The sequence below is a fragment of the Monocercomonoides exilis genome (assembly GCF_001643675.1).
Source record: "Monocercomonoides exilis strain PA203 chromosome Unknown scaffold31-1199392, whole genome shotgun sequence".
Classification (NCBI taxonomy): domain Eukaryota; phylum Preaxostyla; order Oxymonadida; family Polymastigidae; genus Monocercomonoides; species Monocercomonoides exilis.
Window position 1 is genome coordinate 578,853 of NW_027150576.1, and position 20,880 is coordinate 599,732.

Here is a 20,880-nt window from a genome sequence, read left to right on the forward strand (position 1 = left end):
TATTGATCATTCTTCTTGTTTAAGTTTGATGGAGAATTGCCTTATATCATCTTCTATGAACGTTCTTGAAGGAGGGATTGTGAGTGGAACAGAAGGATCTGGTTCATTCACCTGCAACAATTGCACATTTATTCAGAATGAAAGAACGGATCGGAAAGTGAGAAATACAGACAGACAGTCAACAACTCAAACACAGACATACAAGAATGCTGAATGGATTGGATGCTCTGCGCCTTGTGGAGGAGCACTGTATGTTCATGACAATTCGAGTGCAACGCTGACAGTTGAGAATTCGTCATTTGTGAAATGCAATGCGACATCCACAAGAGGAGGGGGAATATTTGCTTTGAATATTGGAGAATGCACTGTGAAACATTCCACATTTGTTGAGTGCTATTGTGTGTCATCAACAAATTATGGAGGAGCTGGGGCAGAAATTTCTGGAATGACAATCCAGGTATTTATTGAAAACTGTTTGTTCAAAGATGAATGGTCTGAGAATGATGCTGGAGGACTTGGGATTTGGAGATCAAAAACAGAAAAAACAAAAGATTGTGTATTAAATTGTTTATTTCAAAATTGTAGCGGGCATAATTCAATAGATGGTGATGGCGGAGGCTTTCTTCATTGGTTTGCAGTTGACAAAATCGTTATCAGAAACTGCCTTTTTCAAAGTTGTCATTCAGATTGCAATGGTGGTGCTGCAAACCTAATGACGAACGAATATAATGGAAATCTTTTGTGGTTTTGCTTTTTCCACAATAACACAGCACCATATGGAAATGACATTTATGTGCATGATTATTCCACAGACTCCCAGATTGCTTTCTGCTATTCAACAAGAACAGAAGGGGTTAGGTATTATGCAGGTGGAGATAAAAGTGATTGGCTTCCCAATGAAGGAGGAAGAAGCAGATTTGTTGCTTCGGTGGAGAATCAGACAAATGCAAAAGACACATTCAGCTGTGGGTTGAATGAAAGTTGTGCATGTCTCACAATCAGCCATTGCCTTTCCCAAATGATTGAAGGGTTTGTGGAGGAAATAAGGGTGTTGAGTGGAACAGTTGTGGAAGAAAAAGGAATTGATGTTGGAGAGAAAACAATCTCTGTGAATGGGGTTTCTTCAGCTGGTTCTTCCATTGAAACAAAATTCGAGGGAAATGGATTGAGTCTGTTTTGTATTGGAACAGGGGAATTGGCTGTGAGTGATCTATCTGTGATCCACAGCACATCGTTTGAAAACAACAGGCGATGCAGACTGTTTGAGGTTGAGGGAAATGGGTTGATGGATGTGAAGAGAATAAACATTTCGATGGATTCTGCTCATTCAGAAGAGAGGAGCATTCAAAACTCACTTGTGAAACTGGAAGGGGGAGAGTTGAAGATGCAAGACGTGAGATGGGAACAAACATTCAGCACCACGAGTGTGATATCACTTTCTCAAGAATCATCTGTGACATTGTCTCTGGATAACTGTGTGTTCAGCAACATTGTGAGAACAACAGCCGGATCATCTCTGATAAGTGTGAGTGAAGGGTCATATTCGATAACTCTTGATGGATGCACGATTGATGGGTGTGGGAATGAAGACTGTGAGTTTGGAGGGGGAATGATGGTTGAAGTGGGAAGTGGGAGTTCATTGAAGATGAATGGAGGCTTTGTGAAGAACTGTTATGCCTCGACCACTCAAGGCAGAGGAGGAGGAATTGGGCTGAAAGTGAAAGACATAAGTGCAGACTTTCTGATTTCATCAGGATTTGAAGGGAACAGGGCCAGATGGGGAAGTGACATTTTTGTTGACTCGATCGATCTGGAGTCAACTGCAACAAGTGGGAAGATCGCTTCATTGACTGCCTCATTGGAAACAAAGAGCAAGATGCAAGGATATGAAAATGGGGATGAATCGTTCCCAATTCCACTGTGTATCTATTTGTGGAACAACTTTTCTGCGCCAGCGTTTGTGGGAGGAGGATCACTGAGCCATGATTTCTCGAAGTGTGGATTTGAAGAGTTTCCATGTTCATCCATTTTGAAGGCAGTGTCGCTCCACTATGAAGGGGAGAAAAAGGATGTTGCTCTTCTTGAGCCATTTGTCTTTGAGGAGGAACTGGGATTAACTTCACATGAATGGAGCATTGCATCCAAAGAGAATGAGATGAAGTGCGATGTTTGTGATCAGAAAGAGGGAGCTCAAAGTGGATTGATTGAAAACACAGTTTCTGTGTCTGTGACTGGTATTGTATTTTCATTGAAGAAATCGCTGACCTTTCATGAGAGTGTGTTTGAGTGTCATTCAGGGAAGCTCACACTGAATGGATGTGGGATGGAAGGAGGGGATGAAGCTATTTCGACTGTGTTTGTGAAGGCTGTTGGAGGGGTAGTGGAGGTGAGTGAGTTTGGATCAGAGAATATGAAAATTGGAGATTCATCGATATTTGCTGTTGAGGGGAATGCTGAAAGTGTGCCTTCGATGAATATGACTAATTGTGATTTTTCCGAAATCACATTTGATGATGGGTGTGTTGTTGAGTGCCGCGAGGGGATTATTGAAGAGATGTCAGGATGCACATTTTCATCGATTACTCGTTCACGGGGAAGTGGAGGATGCATCAGCATTGTGAACAATGAGGATGATGATGATTATGGAAGAGATTTCAAAGTGAAAATAAATGACTGCACATTTGAAGGGTGTGCTATTACTGGAGAGGAGGGATATGAGATTGGAGGAGGTGCACTCTTTTGTGAAGCATCTTCGAAAGCGAATCTGTTGATAAATTTGTGTTCGTTTTATTGTTGCAGAGCACCATATGAAGAGGGAAGTGTTGGATATGGAGGAGGAATAATGCTGAAGATACTGAAAGAGGAAGAAGAAGAAGGAAAGGCAGGGTTTGTGATATCTTCACCTGTTTTTTCATCTGAGAAGCCAAACAATGCGAAATATGGGAAGGATCTGTTCATTTCATCTCCATCGCTTGCCAAGAGCATCAAGAACGAAACCCTGCCATTTGTGAAAGACAAACTGGAGATGCTGTCAGAGGACTCTCTGATGGGATATGATGGAGAAAACAAAGAGTGTGCAATCCCGCTGATCTATTTCTGGAAAGAAGTTGGATCGAGTGTGTATATTGCAGAGGAAGGAAACAATGTTGTTGTGTGTGGCTTTCCAAATCTTCCGTGCCAATCTGTTGATTATGGGATGAATCGGATCGGCAGTTCAACAGTTGAGACGATGATGATTCATGGGATTTGTGATGTGAGGAGTGTGATTGGGATGAATGGGATGAAGGTGGAAGGAACAAATGGGGAGTCAGACAAAATCCAATTTGTTCAAACACTTGAAGGGGATGGAGATGATGTTGTTGAATGCAAAGGGGTTGTTCAGTTCAGTGAATTGGGGATTCTGATTCCCAGTTCCTTTGACAACGGAGCAAATATCCTCATCCAGACAGGATCAGATTCAGTCAAAACGAGAGTTGTGAGCTGTTCAATTAATAGGAGTAACAACGTGGAAGATGAGGTGTCATTTGTTCTGATCAGTGCTTCGAAAGGAATTGTTTTGATTGAAAAAACAAAAATAGCTGGATTCTCAACGATGCATGAGATAATGAGCATATCAGCTGATTGTGTGACAACCATGAACAGTGTGACATTTGAAGATATTTCATTGAACGGGAAAAGTGCAATTGCGATGAGTGAAAGTGTGTTTCCTGGAGTTGGGAATGATAATGCAGAAGAAGTGTGGAATGTTCAATTTGAACAATGTTCATTTGTGAATGTGAAGCACAGCGCGTCAAACAACCCTTCATTGCTTTGTTGTGATGTGTCGAATGATGTGAGATTGAAAATATGGAACTCAACAATTGATGGATGTGGATCGACAAGCTCGAATGAAGGAGGAGGGATGTTTTTCCTTCTCAACGAAAGGGGAAGATTGGAAGTGAATCACACAAATGTGACAGAGTGTTTCTGCTCGAATATTGGGAGAGGAGGAGGACTGTTTTTGAAATCACAGAGTGTCTCGCAGAAGGCATTGCCATTTGTGCTGTCGAACATCACATTCCTTCGGAATGTTGCATCGAAGGGGAGAGATGTGTTTGTGAAGTGCACAGACCTTGACTCGCAGATAAGTGAGTCACAGTTCCTGATAAACTTTGGGGAGCCATTTGTGAGGGAGCTGGCGATATGGGGGTGCACAGCAGACAATTATGGGGATGAAGAGGATCTGCTGAGGAGGGTGTTTGTGTTCAGGAGCGAATTCATATTTGTTTCATCGATTGTGGAGAACAGCAGCGACAGCAAGCAGTGTGGGGAGATGAAGAGCACATGCACATCGCTGAATGTTGGGGTGAGCCACATCATCCCATCGGATTATTCTCTGCTGTTTGTTTGGAATGAAACAGAATTGACTGGTTCGTGTTCAGCTGAGAAGGTGACGATCAAGTCGATGGAGGCGAGCAGGAATGGGGAGATAAAAGTGAGAGAGATTGAGCTTGTGGGTGAGGGAGTTGTGAGAACTTCAGAGTCTGTTCGATTTGAGAAGGTGTCATTTGTTTTTGGTGGAATGGGAAATGTTGTCTGTTCGTGCTTGATACACCAGCTGAATGGATCTCTCATTCTGGAATCTGTTTCATTCTTGTCAGAGAGCAGAACAACAGAAAATACACAGACCCTTTTTGACTTTTCTCTGATTGTTGTTGAAGAAGGGTTGTTTGAGGCAGATCGGTGCATTGTTGGACACTTGAAATTCTCGAAGCCTGTGTTTCAGATATTGAGTTCTGAAAGGGCAACATTTGAGGATGTGGGAGTGGATGATGTGGAATGCAAGAGTTCGTTGATTGAATGTGGGAAAAGTGAGAAAGTGAGTGTTTCGAAGTTGGGAGCCACAAACATTGACTTAGAAGAGAGAAGCCTGATCTCACTTGAAAACAGCCACTCACCACTCGTTTTGTTATTGATGGTATCATCATTCACAAACATCAGCCGATCGAGTGATGGGTCTTGCATTGTTTGCACAAGTCAGCCGATGAGTGGATTTGAGATGTGCAACTGCTCTTTTCACGAGTGCACATCAGATTCGCCAAAGGGGAGCCAAGTGGCGATAGCATTGACACAGGAGATATTGATGGAATTGTGTGTGTTTGAGGGGAATCTGGAAACAGGAACAGAAAGGAATGAGATTTCTGAGGAAGTCTGCAAATGGAATGGTTCTGTTGTTGATTTCACAAATTGTTCTGTAGAATTGAGAGATACAACAATCTGCAACTCCTCAAAAGGAGGAATGAGTGTGAGTGGAGGATATGTGATGATTGAGGCAGGTAACTTCAGCAACAACAGCCCTTCGATTGAGAATTACCCATCTGTGCGAAGAAACATTATTTGCTCTGATTCTGCTTCGCTGACAATCTCCAGTTTGAAAGGTGGTGATGGAGTGAAAGACAATTCATCACTTTGGATTCTGAATGAAGGATGCACGCTTGATGGAATAGCAGGAGAAAGGTCATCTTCATTTTTCATTTCAGTGTTGGAGAGTGTTGAAGCAAAGGAAGTGGGAGAAGAAGTGGAGATTGTGTTCAAAGGGAAGCTTCTTCTCCCATGCGACTTGTCATTCATGGTTGTGAAGCAGATGGGAGAAGAAAAGCAGATTGAAAAATATGAGTTTGATGAAAGTGGATGTGTGTCAGAGACCGAAGTTGAAGGGAGACTGCCAAAAGAGATGATAACGGAAGCAGGAGAAGGGGTGGAAGTGAGTGTGTGCATTCTGTTTGGAGATGGAAATAATCCATCATCAACAAATTCATTCATTTTAAAGAATGCAAGCATAACTCTTCCAAAAGGCGATGAAATAATGTTTAAAAGTGAGAATAAAATTGAATGGAGTTTATTTGCCTTTATTGGATGTATTGTTATTGTAATAATTCTGTTATTTGTGATTGTTGTTGTTGTGCTCCTGAGAAAGAAATTGAAGGAATTGGAAAGGAATGTAGAAAAAGAGAGATTAGAAAATGAGCAGATAATGGGGAAGATTGAGAGGAGAAGAAGAGAAGGGAATGGAGGGAGCTTTGAGATGAGTGAAATGCCATCCACATTACTGGAAGGGATGACAAGCCAAATTCCGCTTCTCATTGACAACGATGATCTTCCAGAGCCTCAGTCAATGAACAATGATGAAATACTGAATGAAAACGATCTTCCAGATTTGGAATCTTCATTGCCATTTTCTGAAGATTGTTCTATTTCCTTGGTATCTCAATCTCATTCACTCAATGTGATATCAGCGAAGAAGCCATTTCGAGAGAAGGAGAAAAAGAACATCAAAACATTACATTCAGTAATTCATTCGGTGCAAGGTAATTTCACACTGGGAACAAGAGCGATTGATGTTGTTGATGGGAAGGAAGTGGTTATGGAAGTGGCAGAGCTGTTTGAGCATTTGATTTCTGTTGGAGATGAAAGGGTGGAAATGATGGGGAGGCAGTTGTGTCCATATACAATCTTTGTTGAAGAAGGGAACGAAAATGAAAAATACATATTGACTGAAGAATTGGAGGATGAAAAGCAGAAGGAAGAAATGAAGCGATGGAAGGCTCCAGAAGAAGGAAATGAAGAAGATGGAATTGAAAAGGCAGTTGTTTTCGCACTTGGACTGATTCTTCATGAAATGACAACAGGAGAGGTGCCTTTAAGCGAGTGCATTGCTGAAGAAGCGCTAGAGATGATGAAAGATGGGGTGCGACCGCTGACAGAAGGAATCGAAGGAGAAGATCTGGTTGAGGTGATGGAGAAGATGTGGGCAGATGAGCCAAACGAAAGACCCACATTGGCAGAGATGAAAGAATTATTGAGAGAATTGAAAGAAAACAATGAAGAGCAACAATGAACAAAAGATAAAAAATCCATTCTGATTGAACAACAAATAGATAATCACAACTGATTGTAAAATCAATCACCATTTAATCTCAAATTCATTGAAATTGTTAAATGCCCGACTCTAATTTTGCGTTATTGTTTGTCAGATAAAAGAAGCATAATACAATTCATTTTTAAAATATCACTTCATTTTTTGTTCAATAAACAGAACAATTAGCAAACCTCAAAAGAAATTGCTTTATTTTCTCAGATAAAACTATATTAATTAAATAATATGAAATAAATTATCTTGTTCAAAAAAGAGTTGAGCAAAAAACAAACAAAAATTGTTTTGCATTTTTTTCGCTGACTATAACAAAATTCATGTTATATAGCGAAACTTTGTCAGTTAAGTTCAGTTTTGAAAATGCGAAAAATAAAATCAATTTCGTCTGCTATCATTTTATTTATTCATTCTTTCGTGTGTATTGAAATATTAGTTATTTATTTATGTATTAATTTCTCAATTAATATTATATTATATTTAATGGATGATCCTTTTTGAAATCATGCTTCCGTTCGAGTTTTGATCAAAATTTTAATCTCAATGTGATTTTTATTAAATGAATTATATTGGAAAATACATTCATCTTAAGTTGATGTTTCACAGAAATATTACTTTTACGAAACTCCCATTGAGATTTAATTTTTGATCAAAACTCGTTCGAAAGCATGATTTCAAAATGGATCAGCCATATTATATTATATTATGTTAGGGTGAGTTATTTATCATATCCCCTTTTTTTTATCGGGACCTAAAATTTCTGGCTCTCCGGAGCACTTTTCGAAAAAAATAAATAATAGAAAATTATAAACACATTATTATAAGCTATTCCTGAAAATCTTTTTTCATATTTTTATTTTAGTGAAAAGATCTGGTATTTTTTGTTTTATTTTTCAGATCAAAGACTTGCTCGTATTTTCACGAGCTTTTTGTTTTGAGATTTTTAAGTGTTATTCTTGTTATTAAACATAACTTCTTTACAATTTTGGTTATTTTTCATTGTTAAACACTTCGTTTTTTTATTTCTTTTTCCATTTCACTAAATATCGACAAATAGAAGATTTTGAAGTGATATTTGAGTTGCTTTGTTTTTTAATGTTGAGAAATAGTTGAAAAAATGATTGAAATGATCATCACAAAGATTTTGAAATGAAAGAATGAAATTTGAAGCAAAAAACGCAAAAATACACAAAAACAAGATTTTTTGTAATAAAATCACGATCATAAAAAAGTTTAGATTTTCTTCTTTTTGAACACCTTTATGTGTTAATAGTTTTTATATTAAAACTTGAAAAATAATGAAATATTTTGTTTTAATATATGAATTCTTTATTTTGTCGATATTTAGTGAAATGGAAAAAGAAATAAAAAAACGAAGTGTTTAACAATGAAAAATAACCAAAATTGTAAAGAAGTTATGTTTAATAACAAGAATAACACTTAAAAATCTCAAAACAAAAAGCTCGTGAAAATACGAGCAAGTCTTTGATCTGAAAAATAAAACAAAAAATACCAGATCTTTTCACTAAAATAAAAATATGAAAAAAGATTTTCAGGAATAGCTTATAATAATGTGTTTATAATTTTCTATTATTTATTTTTTTCGAAAAGTGCTCCGGAGAGCCAGAAATTTTAGGTCCCGATTAATTTTTTGGGTACCGATAAATTTCTGACCCTATATTATATTATATTTTTCATTTTTATTTTGTGGTTAATTGGAAATGTGTGTGATAAACAATATTCTTCACTTCACCCATGGGTTAAATCGAAAAGTGGTTTTTTCCATTTAAGTTTCAAATATAATGAAATGTGCTGATGAAGAATACAAAGCTCTTGAAGATAAAGCTTTTGGACGAAAAGAAGAGGAAGAAGATACAAGCTCCGATATCTAAAACGAAGATGAATTATTGGACTCAGATAGAGTGTGAATATAAGATATATCATCAGATGAGAATGAGGAAAGAATTGATTCATCCGAATGGGAAGTCAAAAAAAAATTTCAGATTTTTTCGCAAATGGCTATTAAGAAACAAATAATCAATATTCTTTCTTTGATTATTTTTTGTTAAAAATATATTTTTCAACGTGGTTGATAAGAACCATTTGCCAAATAAAGGATTATATATTTTCACAAGGTGAAGTTTTATTCGAATTGATTGTTAAAAAGAGAAAATTTTGATTATTCGAATTTAGCATTTTGCAATAATAAGCCGGTAACGAATCGTCAAAATTTTATTATTTTTCAAAAACCTTTTAATGATAAACTAAAAGCATAATCTTTCAAAAATTTCAAGTATTTACAGAAAATATTATCTTCACTCCAAAAAATATATGAGAAGTTGTTGATCTGAAAGTTTTTGATGCAGGTTTTTTAATTCAATTTTTCATGTTTTTAAGCAATGAATTTGGAAACAATAATAATTTATATTCGCAATTATTTATCATTTGCTGAACTTTTATTTAGTGGAGTCCAAATGCAGATATTCTTGCTCAACTCATAAAAACATTTTCCACATCTGTTATTGCTGATTCCGCGGCTCAACGCAAACTTTATCAAGTATGAGCATTCATAGAAATCCATCATATATTTATTATTGCATTTGAAGACTTTGTCTCAATGTAAATTATCAATTGTAGACTATCCTCTCTATTTGTGCTGGATTTCATTTGATGGAATGCTTGACAATGAAACTATTAGAAAATTTGCTATGACTCAGCTGAAAAATCTGATTTTCGATTCTTGCTTTAATTTTAAAGAGGAACAACTCATTTTTTGTAAACATATTGCTTTTGAAAACCTTGGAAATGAAAATGAAAGAACGAGACACATTGCAACCGTGTTATACTCATCCTTTGTAGAGAAAGAAGGTTCGATATTTTCAAATCGTTAAAAAAAACTTTTTTCAGCGTTTTTTTGAAAAACAGGTTTGAGCGAAAGTTGGGACTCATTTCAGGCATTAATCAAACTCATGGAGCGCGAAAACTTGCTTGTTGTTGATGGTGCCATGCAAGCGTTTTATATGATCGTTCAGCCAAAAATTGCTTCTTTCACGAACAAACAAAATGAAATGTTTGTTAAAAAATTGTGAAAACAAACAAGTGTTTAATAAAACCCAAATCTAAAAAATACTTTTTTAAATTTTATATTTTTCTTTTATTTTTGGAATTTTTATACCATGTGAATCTTCAATATTATATTCTGATTTATTTCGAAATGCTATTTATCTTATACAATATTTCATCATCTCTATTTACAGGATTTTTTCTCTTGTGTATCCTTCTCTCCTGAGGCTTGCCAATGATCCTACTCATGCGAACCTACAGGCTCATGCATTTGAGATCATCTATTTATTTGTCTGTAACAGCCCGCCTTCGTTTTTCTCTTCTCTTCCGACTCTTCTGCCAATTCTTTTTGCACATCGCATATCGCCTTCCCCGCTTATCCGCAAGTGCATCATCCGCTCATTCACAAAGCTCGTCCAGATTTCTGCTTTATCTTCTTCCTCTTCCTTTTCTTCTTCTTCTTCTTTTTCCCCTTCTTCTTCTCAGACAATCACAGCTTCATCAACAACACAGCAGCCTCAACAGCAGTCCCAGCAGCCCGATGCCATTGCCCGCCTGCTGCTCCCCGGGCTGGCTGAGCTCATCGCCCATATCCTCTCTGCCATGACCGACGCCGATGCCGACGTGCGCCTGGCAGCCTGCGACTTCTGGAGCGAAATGGCAGACAACGAGGCGATTGCGACTAGCGAGGCAGTCACAAGCAGACTGGGCGATATCATCGTGATGGTAGTGAGCCGCATAAAGATGAGCAGAGATGAGCTGGCAGAGGAGATGCCGTTCTTCAGGGACGATGCAGATGTGGCAGACAGGGACACAGACGTACCTGTGGCGTTTGGCGCGGTGAGGGCAAAGGGAGGCGGGAGAAGCTGGGTGGGAGGAGGAGGAGGAGGAGGAGGAGGAGGAGGAGGAGGAGGAGGAGAGAATGATAACGATAACTATGACGACGGCGAAGACGACGATGAAGAAGAATTTGAGGATGAGGCATTCAACAAGTTTGGGGACTCGGCAGAAGATGGAGAGGATGATGTGATGTTCAAACAGACGAATGGCATGTGGACGGAAAGGACGAGCTGCCTGTTGGCGCTGCAGATGTTCTGCATTGTCTACGGCACGGCACTCACTCAGCCGATCATTCAGATCCTGGGGGTGATGTTTGTATGCGATGCCTTTGATTATTTTTGATTTGTTTTTTTAAATTTTTTAAATTTCAATTTTATTTGAAAATATTTTTTGTTTTTCTTTCTTTTTTTCCCTTCTTTTTTAATTAATCTATTATCTTTTTCTTATTAACAATCCATCCAAAAAATAAAATAAAATAAAATAAAATAAAATAGGCTCTATCCTCTGCCCCTTCTTCCCAGCCCTCTTTTTCCCCTTCTGTTTCACCAGCCATTCAATCACTGCTCATTTCACCTGACGAGCCGAATTGGCTTTTGTCTGAATCTGCGCTTGTGATAATCGGTTTCATCTGCCATTATCGTGTGGAGATCTTTGCCCCTGTCACTTCATCCACTTCACCTTTCCCATCACCTTCAGGTGCTGCTTCTTTTCCTTCTCCTTCTCCTCAAACAACCTCATCACCAACTTCTTCTTCCTCTTCCTCTTCCTATCTTCTTGGAATAGCTGGCTGGATTCTCTCTTTGGCTGCCTCTTCTCCTCACCCAATGATCCGCATGCGGTGCAATTGGTGTTTGGGATACCTGTCACGCTGGCTGAGCGGGCCGATCGGAAAAGAAGAAGACGACAGAGAAAAAGCGAAGATTTTGAGGAGAAGAGAAAGAAGAAGGAAAGCAGGGGGTGTTAGCGATAACGATGATGAAGATGATGATGATGAAGACAGCAATGAGGAAGACTTTGGAGGAGGAGGAGGAGGAGGAGGCATTTCTTCACTTGGAGATTATGACAGCTCATCTTCCGTGCAGTGTCCGACAATCAACAAGATGGGTTCACTGATCACTCTCCACACATACAACAGAAGAAACACGAACGACGCCGAGACAGAGATTCCTTTCGCTCCAGACTTGTCTCTTCTGGAAAGAGCAATACAGACGCTGTGCAGAGGATGGCAGGACAGGAACAAAAGGGTGCAGCGGGCGGCCTCGTGTGCAATGAAGAAGATTGTGGGCGCTGTGAAGGAGAAGATCAGTCTTTTCATCACCACAATCATCCCAGCTGCCTTTGCGTCGCTCGAAATCTGCTCGAAGAGGAACCTACTGTTCCTCATTCATGTGCTCACGCCTGTGTTTTCGTACTGCCCGCTCCCTCTTCAGAGCCAGGAATCTCTTTCAGTCATCTTCAATTCCGTCTGCCAGCGTATCCAAAAGGCAGTGGCGAGGAACGAAGAAAAGACGGCGGAGCATCTGGTGAGCTTTCTGGATAGCATCATCCAAATGGCTGGCTCGTTTTCCTCTCCCTTTGCAGCGATGCTGGTGAAAGTGCTGTTTGACTACATGGCACAGATTGTGGAGTGGAAGAAGAAAGAAGCAGAGAGAATAAGAGTTAAAAAGGAGATGAATGCACAAAGCATACAAAGTGCGCAGAACGGAGAAATAGCTGCTTTTGGAAGCACATCCGGAGAAACTCTGCCTCCTCAGCCTCTTTTTGCATTCAGTGAAGACGACGACATGCAAACAGACCTGCTGGTTACTCCGCTTAACTGCCTGGATACACTCATTTCTTCTGCCGGCTTGCCTTCTCTTTCTTCTCTTTCTTTGGACTCTCTTCATTCGGTGCTGCTGTACTGCCTCAGCCTGCGCCATGTGAATGTGTTCTCTGCCACATGTGCTGTGATTGCATCGATTGCTAAGCAGAATGTGGGGCTGCTGAACCCGATTTTGGCAGAGACACTTTCTTCCATCTCGACTTTTCTGACAGAAGAAGCAGAGAAAACAGGCTGCAATTCTTCTTCTTCTTCTTCTGCTGCTGCATCTGCTTCTACAAGCACTTTATCGTCGTCATCTTCTTCTTCATCTTCCAGAACAAAGTTGAAATACTTGCCTCCTTCACTTGGCAATGTTGTGTGGTGTTTAAGTGAAGTGATTGTCGCATTAGGAGCCTCCTTCACGTTTGACAAGCAGCTTCTGATTAAACAGCTTCTTGTTTTCTTCAGCTGCGACACAAAGACAACAGTTGACGATGATCACCCGTTTATGCGAGTGAAGAAGCACAGAAAGAAAGGAAACATAATAAATGTGGGAGGAATGAATGAACTGTCAGTGATGTCATCATCATCATCATCTTCTTCATCATCCTCTGATCAATCATCGAATTACGAGACATTTTCTCCCTGGCAGCACGAAGAGACCACTGCCACCCTCACAAACATTGCTGAGTGTTGTGCTCGCATCGCCTTGTTTTCTCCTGCTGAGGTGGCAGCTGTTGTGTCGCAGTATTCTGTCCCGCCTCGCCAAAACCCAGCTTTCATGTTCAAATTGGAGAAGAGTGAAGACGAAGAGTACGAGGCGCTGGTGAATGCCCTGCCTCGGCTTGTTCCTTCTCCCTCGGCGGTGAGGCTGTGGCTGGCGTATCTGTCACACTACACAGCAGACACAGCGAGTGAGCAGCTTGTTGCATTTTCGGGGATAACAAAGGCAATTTCTTCTTCTCCTCAGCTGTTTTTCCCTGAGTTGTCTTCTGTTCTGAGGATGTATGCCAGCTGGAAGGGAGGAGAGGTGGAAAGTGGGCTGAAGGAGGCTGTGAAAGGGATTTTGATGATGTTTAAGAAAAAAGGGGAAGAACAAGGTGCTTGGAATGAGTTTTATGCAAGAAGGATAAGTGCGAAGGAGAGGAAGAAGTTGAAAAAATTCTTTGATTTTGAATGAAAAGAAGAGAAGAAAGGAAAAAAGAAGTTATTTATAAAAAAAATTAGGGTATTTTTTTCTTTAAAAACAGAAAGAAATGCAAAGAAATGCATTGAAGTTTCACTTCACATTCTTTTTTCCAAACAAAAAGAAAAAGGAATGTGAAGCATTCATCACTTCAGAAAAAAAAAAAAAAAATGAATGCTTCAATGCAGTTTTCTTTGCAATTAGTATTTATTTCTTTTTCTTCTCTTCTTCTCAAAATTTTCAATTCACTATTCAAAATTCAAAGTTCATTGCGTTTTGTGAAATGAATTGCAAACACAATGAAAAATATTTTCAAAATAAGTGAAATTTTTCTTAGCAATTTCAAATTAAAAATGCATGGAAAAAGAAAAACAATATTCAAATTGCCTCATTGTCGAGTTAAACAACAGCACATTTCCCTGATATTTTCATTTTGTTTTTAAAAATCTGAAAATCTGAAGATATTGAGAGAAAATGAAAGAGTGAATGAAAAAGGAAAATTTGAAATCATTTTGACATTTGAAGAGCAAATAGCGTTATTTTATTAGAAAACAAAAATTTCAAATTTCAAATTTTGTAAACACAAAAAATAAATATACGCAAACCTGACAGCTTTTCTAACAGAACAAGTGTATCCTTCTTTGAACTTGTATGCGACAATTGGTTTTGTCCACGCTGCACTTAAAGGCTGAAGGATTTGTGAGATCTGATGTTGAGCAGCGGATTGAGGATTTCGAGAAGAAGAAGAAGAATAAGAGGAAGAGGAAGAGGAAGAAAAAGATGATGCTGAAGGAAACAGTTTTGATAGGTTATTTAATTCTTGTCTCTTGTTGTTGAAAGGAGAAGAAAGAGAAGATCTATTTGAAGATATCGCATTTTCACTGATATTCTGCAACTGCTCTACGGTTTTCATTCCTTCTTTTTCTCCTTCTTTTGCATTTCCTTCTTTTCCCTCATTTCTATTATTAACATCTTTCTCTTTCTTCTTCTCCATCTTCTTCATTATTCCTATTTCTGCTCTTCTCATCTGCTCAATCTCTATCAAATGTGACAGAAGCTGTTTTTTGCTTGAAGGCAGATCAGCTTCGGGGTTCAGCGTCATCAGCGGATTAAGTTGACTGGGAAAAGGTTATATTAAAAATGGCAAATAAAAGAAAAGAAAAATGTAAATTTCCGAATGAAAAACATGACAGATTATAAACAATTCAATCAAAACAGCAAGAAAAAAATATTTTTCGTTTTATTATTTCTATTTTCATTAATCTGGTTTTTCATTTCTCTCTCCAAAAAATAAAATAAAATAAAAATAAAAATTATATTTTCATTCAATCTCTCTTTCTCTCAAATATAAAACATACGGTTCCATCACATATTCAGCCCCAGCCTGTTTGAATGAGATGCCATAGTCTGCAAAAATAGCCACAACACGCTGCAAGCCGCTCTGCTGTGTAGAAGTTGAATACATCATGGCCGTGTCTGAAGAGCCATCTTTCTTTGCATTGAGGAATGATAAAGAAGAGGCAAGAAGAGAAGAAGAAGAAGAGGAAGAAAAAGAAGAAAGAATGGAATTTGCATTTGAAAACGAAGTATTTGAAGTGTAAAGCGGGGGGAAACAGATCAGAGGCAGATACTTCAGAATCTGCTGAGCAGACGAAAGAGAAGAAGAGGAAGAAGGCTGCACTGTGAATGAAGCCGAGGTGGTAAGAGCAGAAGAAGAAGACGTGTTGATTCCACATTCGCCACTCACATAGGGACGAATATGCGGTTGGATTCCACTCAAAAAGCGACGAAGGCGAGAAAGAGAGTCAGACACGGCAAAGGAAAGATCTCTGAGGAGGAAAGGAGGAGGAGCAGTGAATTGATGGTGGGAAGGAGAGGGAAGAGAAGGTTTTGAGTGGAAGAGAAGAGAAGAAGAGGAAGAGGAGGAGGAGGAAGAAGATGATGAATAAGTATCTGTCTTTTTTTGAGAGGCAGAAGGAGTAGCTGCAATGTGGAAGCGAGCAGAAAGATAAGGAAGCAAGCGAAGAGACGAAAAAGACTGTTTTGTCTTTGCAGAACGGGAAAATGTGTCAGAAAACGAGGCGATTTCGTCAAGTTCAGACATCACTTCCAGCTGGTGGAGTGTTTGTGAAGGGGAAAGAGTAGAATAAGAAGAAGAGGAGGAGGAGGAAGAGGAAGAAGAACCGAAAGAAGAAGTCTTTTGTGAATTGAATGAAGAAGAGGAAGAAGAGGAAGAGGAGGAGGAAGAAGAAGAAAACGATGAAGATGACGATGAATAATTCTGCTGATTTGGATTCCATTTGTGGAAAGCATATGGAAATGAGCACCACATCCACTCCATCACTCTCTCTGGCTCCAAAGAGACAGATGCCGAAGAAGAAGAAGAAGTCGTCGAAGACGATGACATTGTCAAAATACGCGAAATATCCTCAAAATTGCAGAGAATGTTTGGAGTGAAGACTAAATTGATGATGTCAAACATGCCAAACCGGGAAAACTTCTGCAGTTGTTCTCTTCTTTTCTCGGCTTCCTTCTGCTTTTCTCTTCTTTTTTTCTCTTCTTCAATCGCTTCTCTTTCTCTCTCCATTCTCCTCATCTGCCTTTTGTTCCGCAGAAAGAACACATTTCGCCTCGCATCGCTCATTTTGAGTATTTCATCCACATTTCCATCTTCTTCTTCTTCCTCCTCCTCTTCCTCTTCCTCTTCATCTTCATCATCATCTCCCTCACTTTCTTCTCCTTTCCCTTCTTTTCCTCCTCCTCCTCCTCCAAGAATCCTCCTCCTTCCAAACTCCATCTCTTCTCCTCCATACACTTCCTTATCATCGTCTCCATCGTCTTCTTCATCTTCTCCTATGCTTCCATACCTTCCACTCAACGATTGAATAATAATCTCTCCATTTCTATTTCTCTTCCTTTTCTCCTTCTGCTCCTTCAAAATGTCAATCATCTTTCGCTCTTCTTCAGCTGCTTTCTTCTTCTCCTTCTGCTCTTTTTCAATTTGCTTTTGTTTCTTCTTCTTTTCTTTCTTCATTTTGCCTTCTTCATCACCTTCCTCTTCCTCTTCTTCACTACTACTGCTGCTTTCATCATCATCCTCTTCTTCCTCTTCCTCTCCTTCCTCTTTCTTCCTCTTCATCTCCTCTTCTTCCCCTTCCTCTCTGCACCCCCTCCTCAGCTGTATCTCATTCAAAACTGCTCTCACATCTCCGTTCTTCTCCTTCAAAAGAGCATCACAGCCAGAAATGCTAAAAGGAAGGTTCTCCTTCTGGCAGATGAACTGAATGCGCTTGAGAAGAGGAGAAGAAGTGTATGTGATCGTTGGGGTGAGCAAGGAGCTGGTGAATGAAGAGGAAAAAGCAGAAGACAAGTACAAAGACGAACGGAGAAGAGAAGAAGAAGAAGAAGAAGAAGAAGCTCTTTCGGGTGTTGCAAAGGGCTTAAATTGGAGATGGCGGGCAACGCGAAGAAGAGGGCGGATGAGGGGATTATACGGATCGTTGCAAATGATGATGATGGGACGAGACAATTGTACATAATTATTCTTTTGATTGGACTTTTTGTTGAATTTGGAAGCAAGTGAAGTTATCTTCATTCTCTTTTTTGCTGAGGCTTTTTCATTCTCGTCTTCATCTTCACTGCTTGAACTTCCTTCGTTTTCTTCTTCTTCTTCTTCATTTGCACCTTTATTCCCCTCCTCCTTCTGCTTCCCTCCCTTTTGCCCCTTTGCGCCCCCTTTTCCTCCGTTCTCTCCATTCTTCCTCTTCTTCTTCTTCAGCTTCCCTTCGCACAAGTCAACAAGCATTTGTATTCCTCTCACTTCTTTCTCAGTCGAGCGCAGCGCATCCAGCTCATCCACAATCACACACACTGGCTTCATCAGCTCGCTGGCATCCAAAGTGACTGATGTTTGAGAAGAAGAAGAAGAAGAAGAGAAGGAAGAAGAGGAAGAGGAAGATGAAGAAGAAGAGAAAGGCAGTATATTCCTTCTGGTTGCATTCAGCTTCAAAGACTCGCTTTCCACAATGTCCAAAATCTTCTCTGTCAGATTGCTTTCTCTCTCTCTCTCTCTTTCACCTCCATTTTCTCCTTCTCCCTCGTTTCTCTCCACTGCAACAAGACTGCTCCCTCCCTTTCCTCCTCCTCCTCCTCTTCTGCCTTTCGCCTTGTCCTTCGCAGAAGCCTCTTTGTCTTTCTTCCTCCCGCCTGCCATTTCATTCGCATTCACATCAACCACACGATACCCTGCATGCCTCGCTATTACACGTGCAGCTGTCGTCTTTCCTGTGCCTGGGGGGCCAGAAAGAATGACAATCTTGTTTTAATATAAATGAGAGAAAGAGTGAGAAAGGGAAAGAGAAAGAGAAAGAAAGAAAGAGATAAAGATAAAGAAAGTGAATTTAGGAATTTGAAAAAAAAATTATAGAGTTATTTTTTTGAGAAAGGGAGTATGGGTTGATATTAATTAATTAAATGTTTATTTGTTTGTTTGTTTGTTGAAATAGATGATTACGATGGTTGGTTACAGCATGATGAATAATTTGAATGTCAATTTGTTTCAAATTCACAATTTCAGCAATTTCAAACGCGCATTTCAGATTTGAGAAATAAGTGAAAAAAGAAAATAAATGGTATTTAAAAAAGAAAATAAAAAAAAGATTATGTTAAACATATCAAACAATAACAGTGAAAAAAAAATATCACACCTTTTGAATTGGCCTCCCATCTTCGCCCAGCAATGTCTCATATTCCGTAGGCGGCTGATTCGCCTGTTTTCCATCTCCGTTCTTCCACCCGCCTCTCCACCCGCTGCCTTCAAACTTCCTCTCACCTCTTCCTGCCATCTCACCCTGCTTATACGGTCTGTTAGCTTGTTCGCCTCTGAAATTTGTGCTTTCTCTTGTTCCTTCCTCTGCCTCCTCCTCCTGCTGCTGCTTTTGGAGCGCAATGACCTTCTCGCTCGTCTTCTTCTGGTTTCCGAAGAATCCTGAAGGAGACTTAGCTGAATACGGAAGAGACGAACTCGAAGGCAAAGAAGAACGATAATTGGTCTGCGGAGCGACTGCTGAGCTTCTGCTGCTGAGCTCATTCGCCTTTCCTGCCTGGAAACTCCCTGTTTTTCCGTATTTGCCGCTTCCTTTCCAACTCTCATTGCTAAATTGCCCTGTTCTTTCTCTGGTGAATCCCTTGTAATCACCTCCTGCTCGTGTGTTCCACTCAAATTTGCGAGGAAAAGGTGCATTCAGCGGACGGGGCTTAATAGAGAGAGGCCTGTGAAAGGCTACAGGATCCCATGTTTTCAGCCATCGGAGCAGTTCCACATTCAAATCCTGATAGTTTTGATAAAAGTTAATGTTTGGCATGTATAAGCAATCAAAGAAATGGAAAAAAATATAATTTAATTGCAAAGAATATTATTCAATAAAAAAGAATTTATAAAAAAAAGGCTTATATAGCATCTAAAAGCATTCATTTTCAGATAAATAGCATATTATTCCATACAGGATTTGTTATAAGTTCTGAAAATTTTCGAGGTTCATATTTTTCAACAAGCAAACGCGAGGCATCGTGCAACTCTAACTTTTTTCCAATTGGAATGCTTTTTGGATCATTTTGTTGCAACTTTGAAAATGCAGTTTTTTCTCTTTTCTTCTGTTTCTTTGCACGCTTTTCTTCAATCGCAATTTCTTGTATGATCTTATTGTTCAAAAACAGCGAAATTTTGTTGATACAAGCAATATTACAATAAAATTTAAACAATTTGCACTTGATAAATAATGAAACTTACAAACATTCTCTTGTATGTCTTCCATTAGAATATGTATTTTTTTAAACATTCCTTTGTCGATTTGATCTCTTCCTTTTTCTGAAGATAAAGAAATAAACTGTTGGGAAGTTTGTGCATGCTTGCTTTCACTTTGCTTGTTTTTTAAACAAACATTTGAAAAGTTCAAAAATAACGGATTTTTTGCTGCAAGATCAAAATGGAGTTCTTTCAACCAAAAGCGCGACGCTTTCGGAAGTAACTCTCCATAAGAATTTATTTCTGTCTTCTCATTGTTGCTGTCAAATCTGTCGAATGTTGGATCAGCATATGGAAACACACATGTGATGGAAAGCGGACCAGAGCATGATTCGCGTTCTTTTTTTGTAATTATTGGCTCGAATCCAAGAGGTTCCCATGGAGCATCTAGTGTTGTAATTCCTTCTCTTGATTCACCATCGCGTGAAGAGAAACTCATTTATATAAACACAGTTTCTTTCAAATTTGATTTTGTTCAAATAATGATAAAAATGTTATGGTTTCAGAATTGATTTTTTATTATTGACACAATCATAAACCTGATAAACCAGAATGAGCATTCAATTTTTTCGATTATACGGATATAACCTTGAATAATTTGGCTTCATTAAAATGAAACTGAAACAGAAAATGAAAAAAGAATATGGGCAAAAATTTTTGCATTATGAAAAAACCTTCTATTTGTTCCATTCTTTTTCTTCAATCATTTCATTAAAAATCAATCGCAACGATGCAAAAAATTACTGAAAAATTCTCAAATTGAGAAAATAAATTACGAAAATATTGAATGGAACAAAATTCATAAATCAAAATATTTTTTTCCATATCTCTTTCCTTCATTAGCAGTGATGTATCACAAATAGACGGAAAAAAACTGTTTGTACTGTTGTTAATAATATCTTCCCGTTAAAAAATGATAGCATTAACATTTAAAGAAAGAAATTAATAAATATTGAAATAATCAAATATTCATTTTTTTTCATTAACTTTTTTATTCTTTAATGTGTGAAGGAATTTTGTCGCAGTTATTTTATTTTCATATCATCTCCTCAATCAACATTCAGTTTTTTCACAAAAATGTTATCTATTCGTGAATATAGTTATTCTTTTTAACATGAAAAAAAAATTATTTATATAAATTATTCTTTAGAAATTTTATAGTGTCAACTTTTTAATGGGACTTTTTCCTTAATTGGCACTTTTTATGTTTTTGCTTACAAAATGTCGAGAAACGAGAAGTTGTTTTCAGCATTTTACAAATCCTTTTTAACAGGTTT

At 38.6% G+C, this 20,880-nt stretch overlaps 3 protein-coding genes across 3 annotated transcripts; 2 read left to right on the forward strand and 1 right to left on the reverse strand.

Annotated features, from left to right (window-relative positions):
- Positions 1-55: 55 nt before the first annotated feature.
- Positions 56-7,098, forward strand: MONOS_11674 (uncharacterized protein; the record flags this gene model as incomplete). The annotated part of the gene is made up of 2 exons (XM_067864233.1): positions 56-473; positions 771-7,098. 2 exons carry the CDS (start codon positions 56-58, stop codon positions 6,875-6,877), a joined length of 6,525 nt encoding a protein of 2,174 aa, XP_067724908.1. The 3' UTR covers positions 6,878-7,098.
- A 2,172-nt stretch (positions 7,099-9,270) lies between these two features.
- MONOS_8860 (uncharacterized protein) lies at positions 9,271-14,107 on the forward strand (the record flags this gene model as incomplete). The annotated part of the gene is made up of 6 exons (XM_067879307.1): positions 9,271-9,276; positions 9,375-9,467; positions 9,517-9,778; positions 9,836-9,980; positions 10,168-11,128; positions 11,308-14,107. The coding sequence occupies 6 exons, from the start codon at positions 9,271-9,273 to the stop codon at positions 13,792-13,794; spliced, it is 3,954 nt and encodes a 1,317-aa protein (XP_067724909.1). The 3' UTR covers positions 13,795-14,107.
- On the reverse strand, positions 13,988-20,101 carry MONOS_8859 (putative chromosome transmission fidelity protein 18). The gene is made up of 6 exons (XM_067879305.1): positions 19,593-20,101; positions 19,303-19,497; positions 18,507-19,130; positions 15,159-18,115; positions 14,406-14,918; positions 13,988-14,255 (listed from the first exon to the last, which is right to left on the reverse strand). Exons 1-6 carry the CDS (start codon positions 20,040-20,042, stop codon positions 14,240-14,242), a joined length of 4,755 nt encoding a protein of 1,584 aa, XP_067724910.1. The 5' UTR covers positions 20,043-20,101; the 3' UTR covers positions 13,988-14,239.
- Between the last annotated feature and the right edge of the window lie 779 nt (positions 20,102-20,880).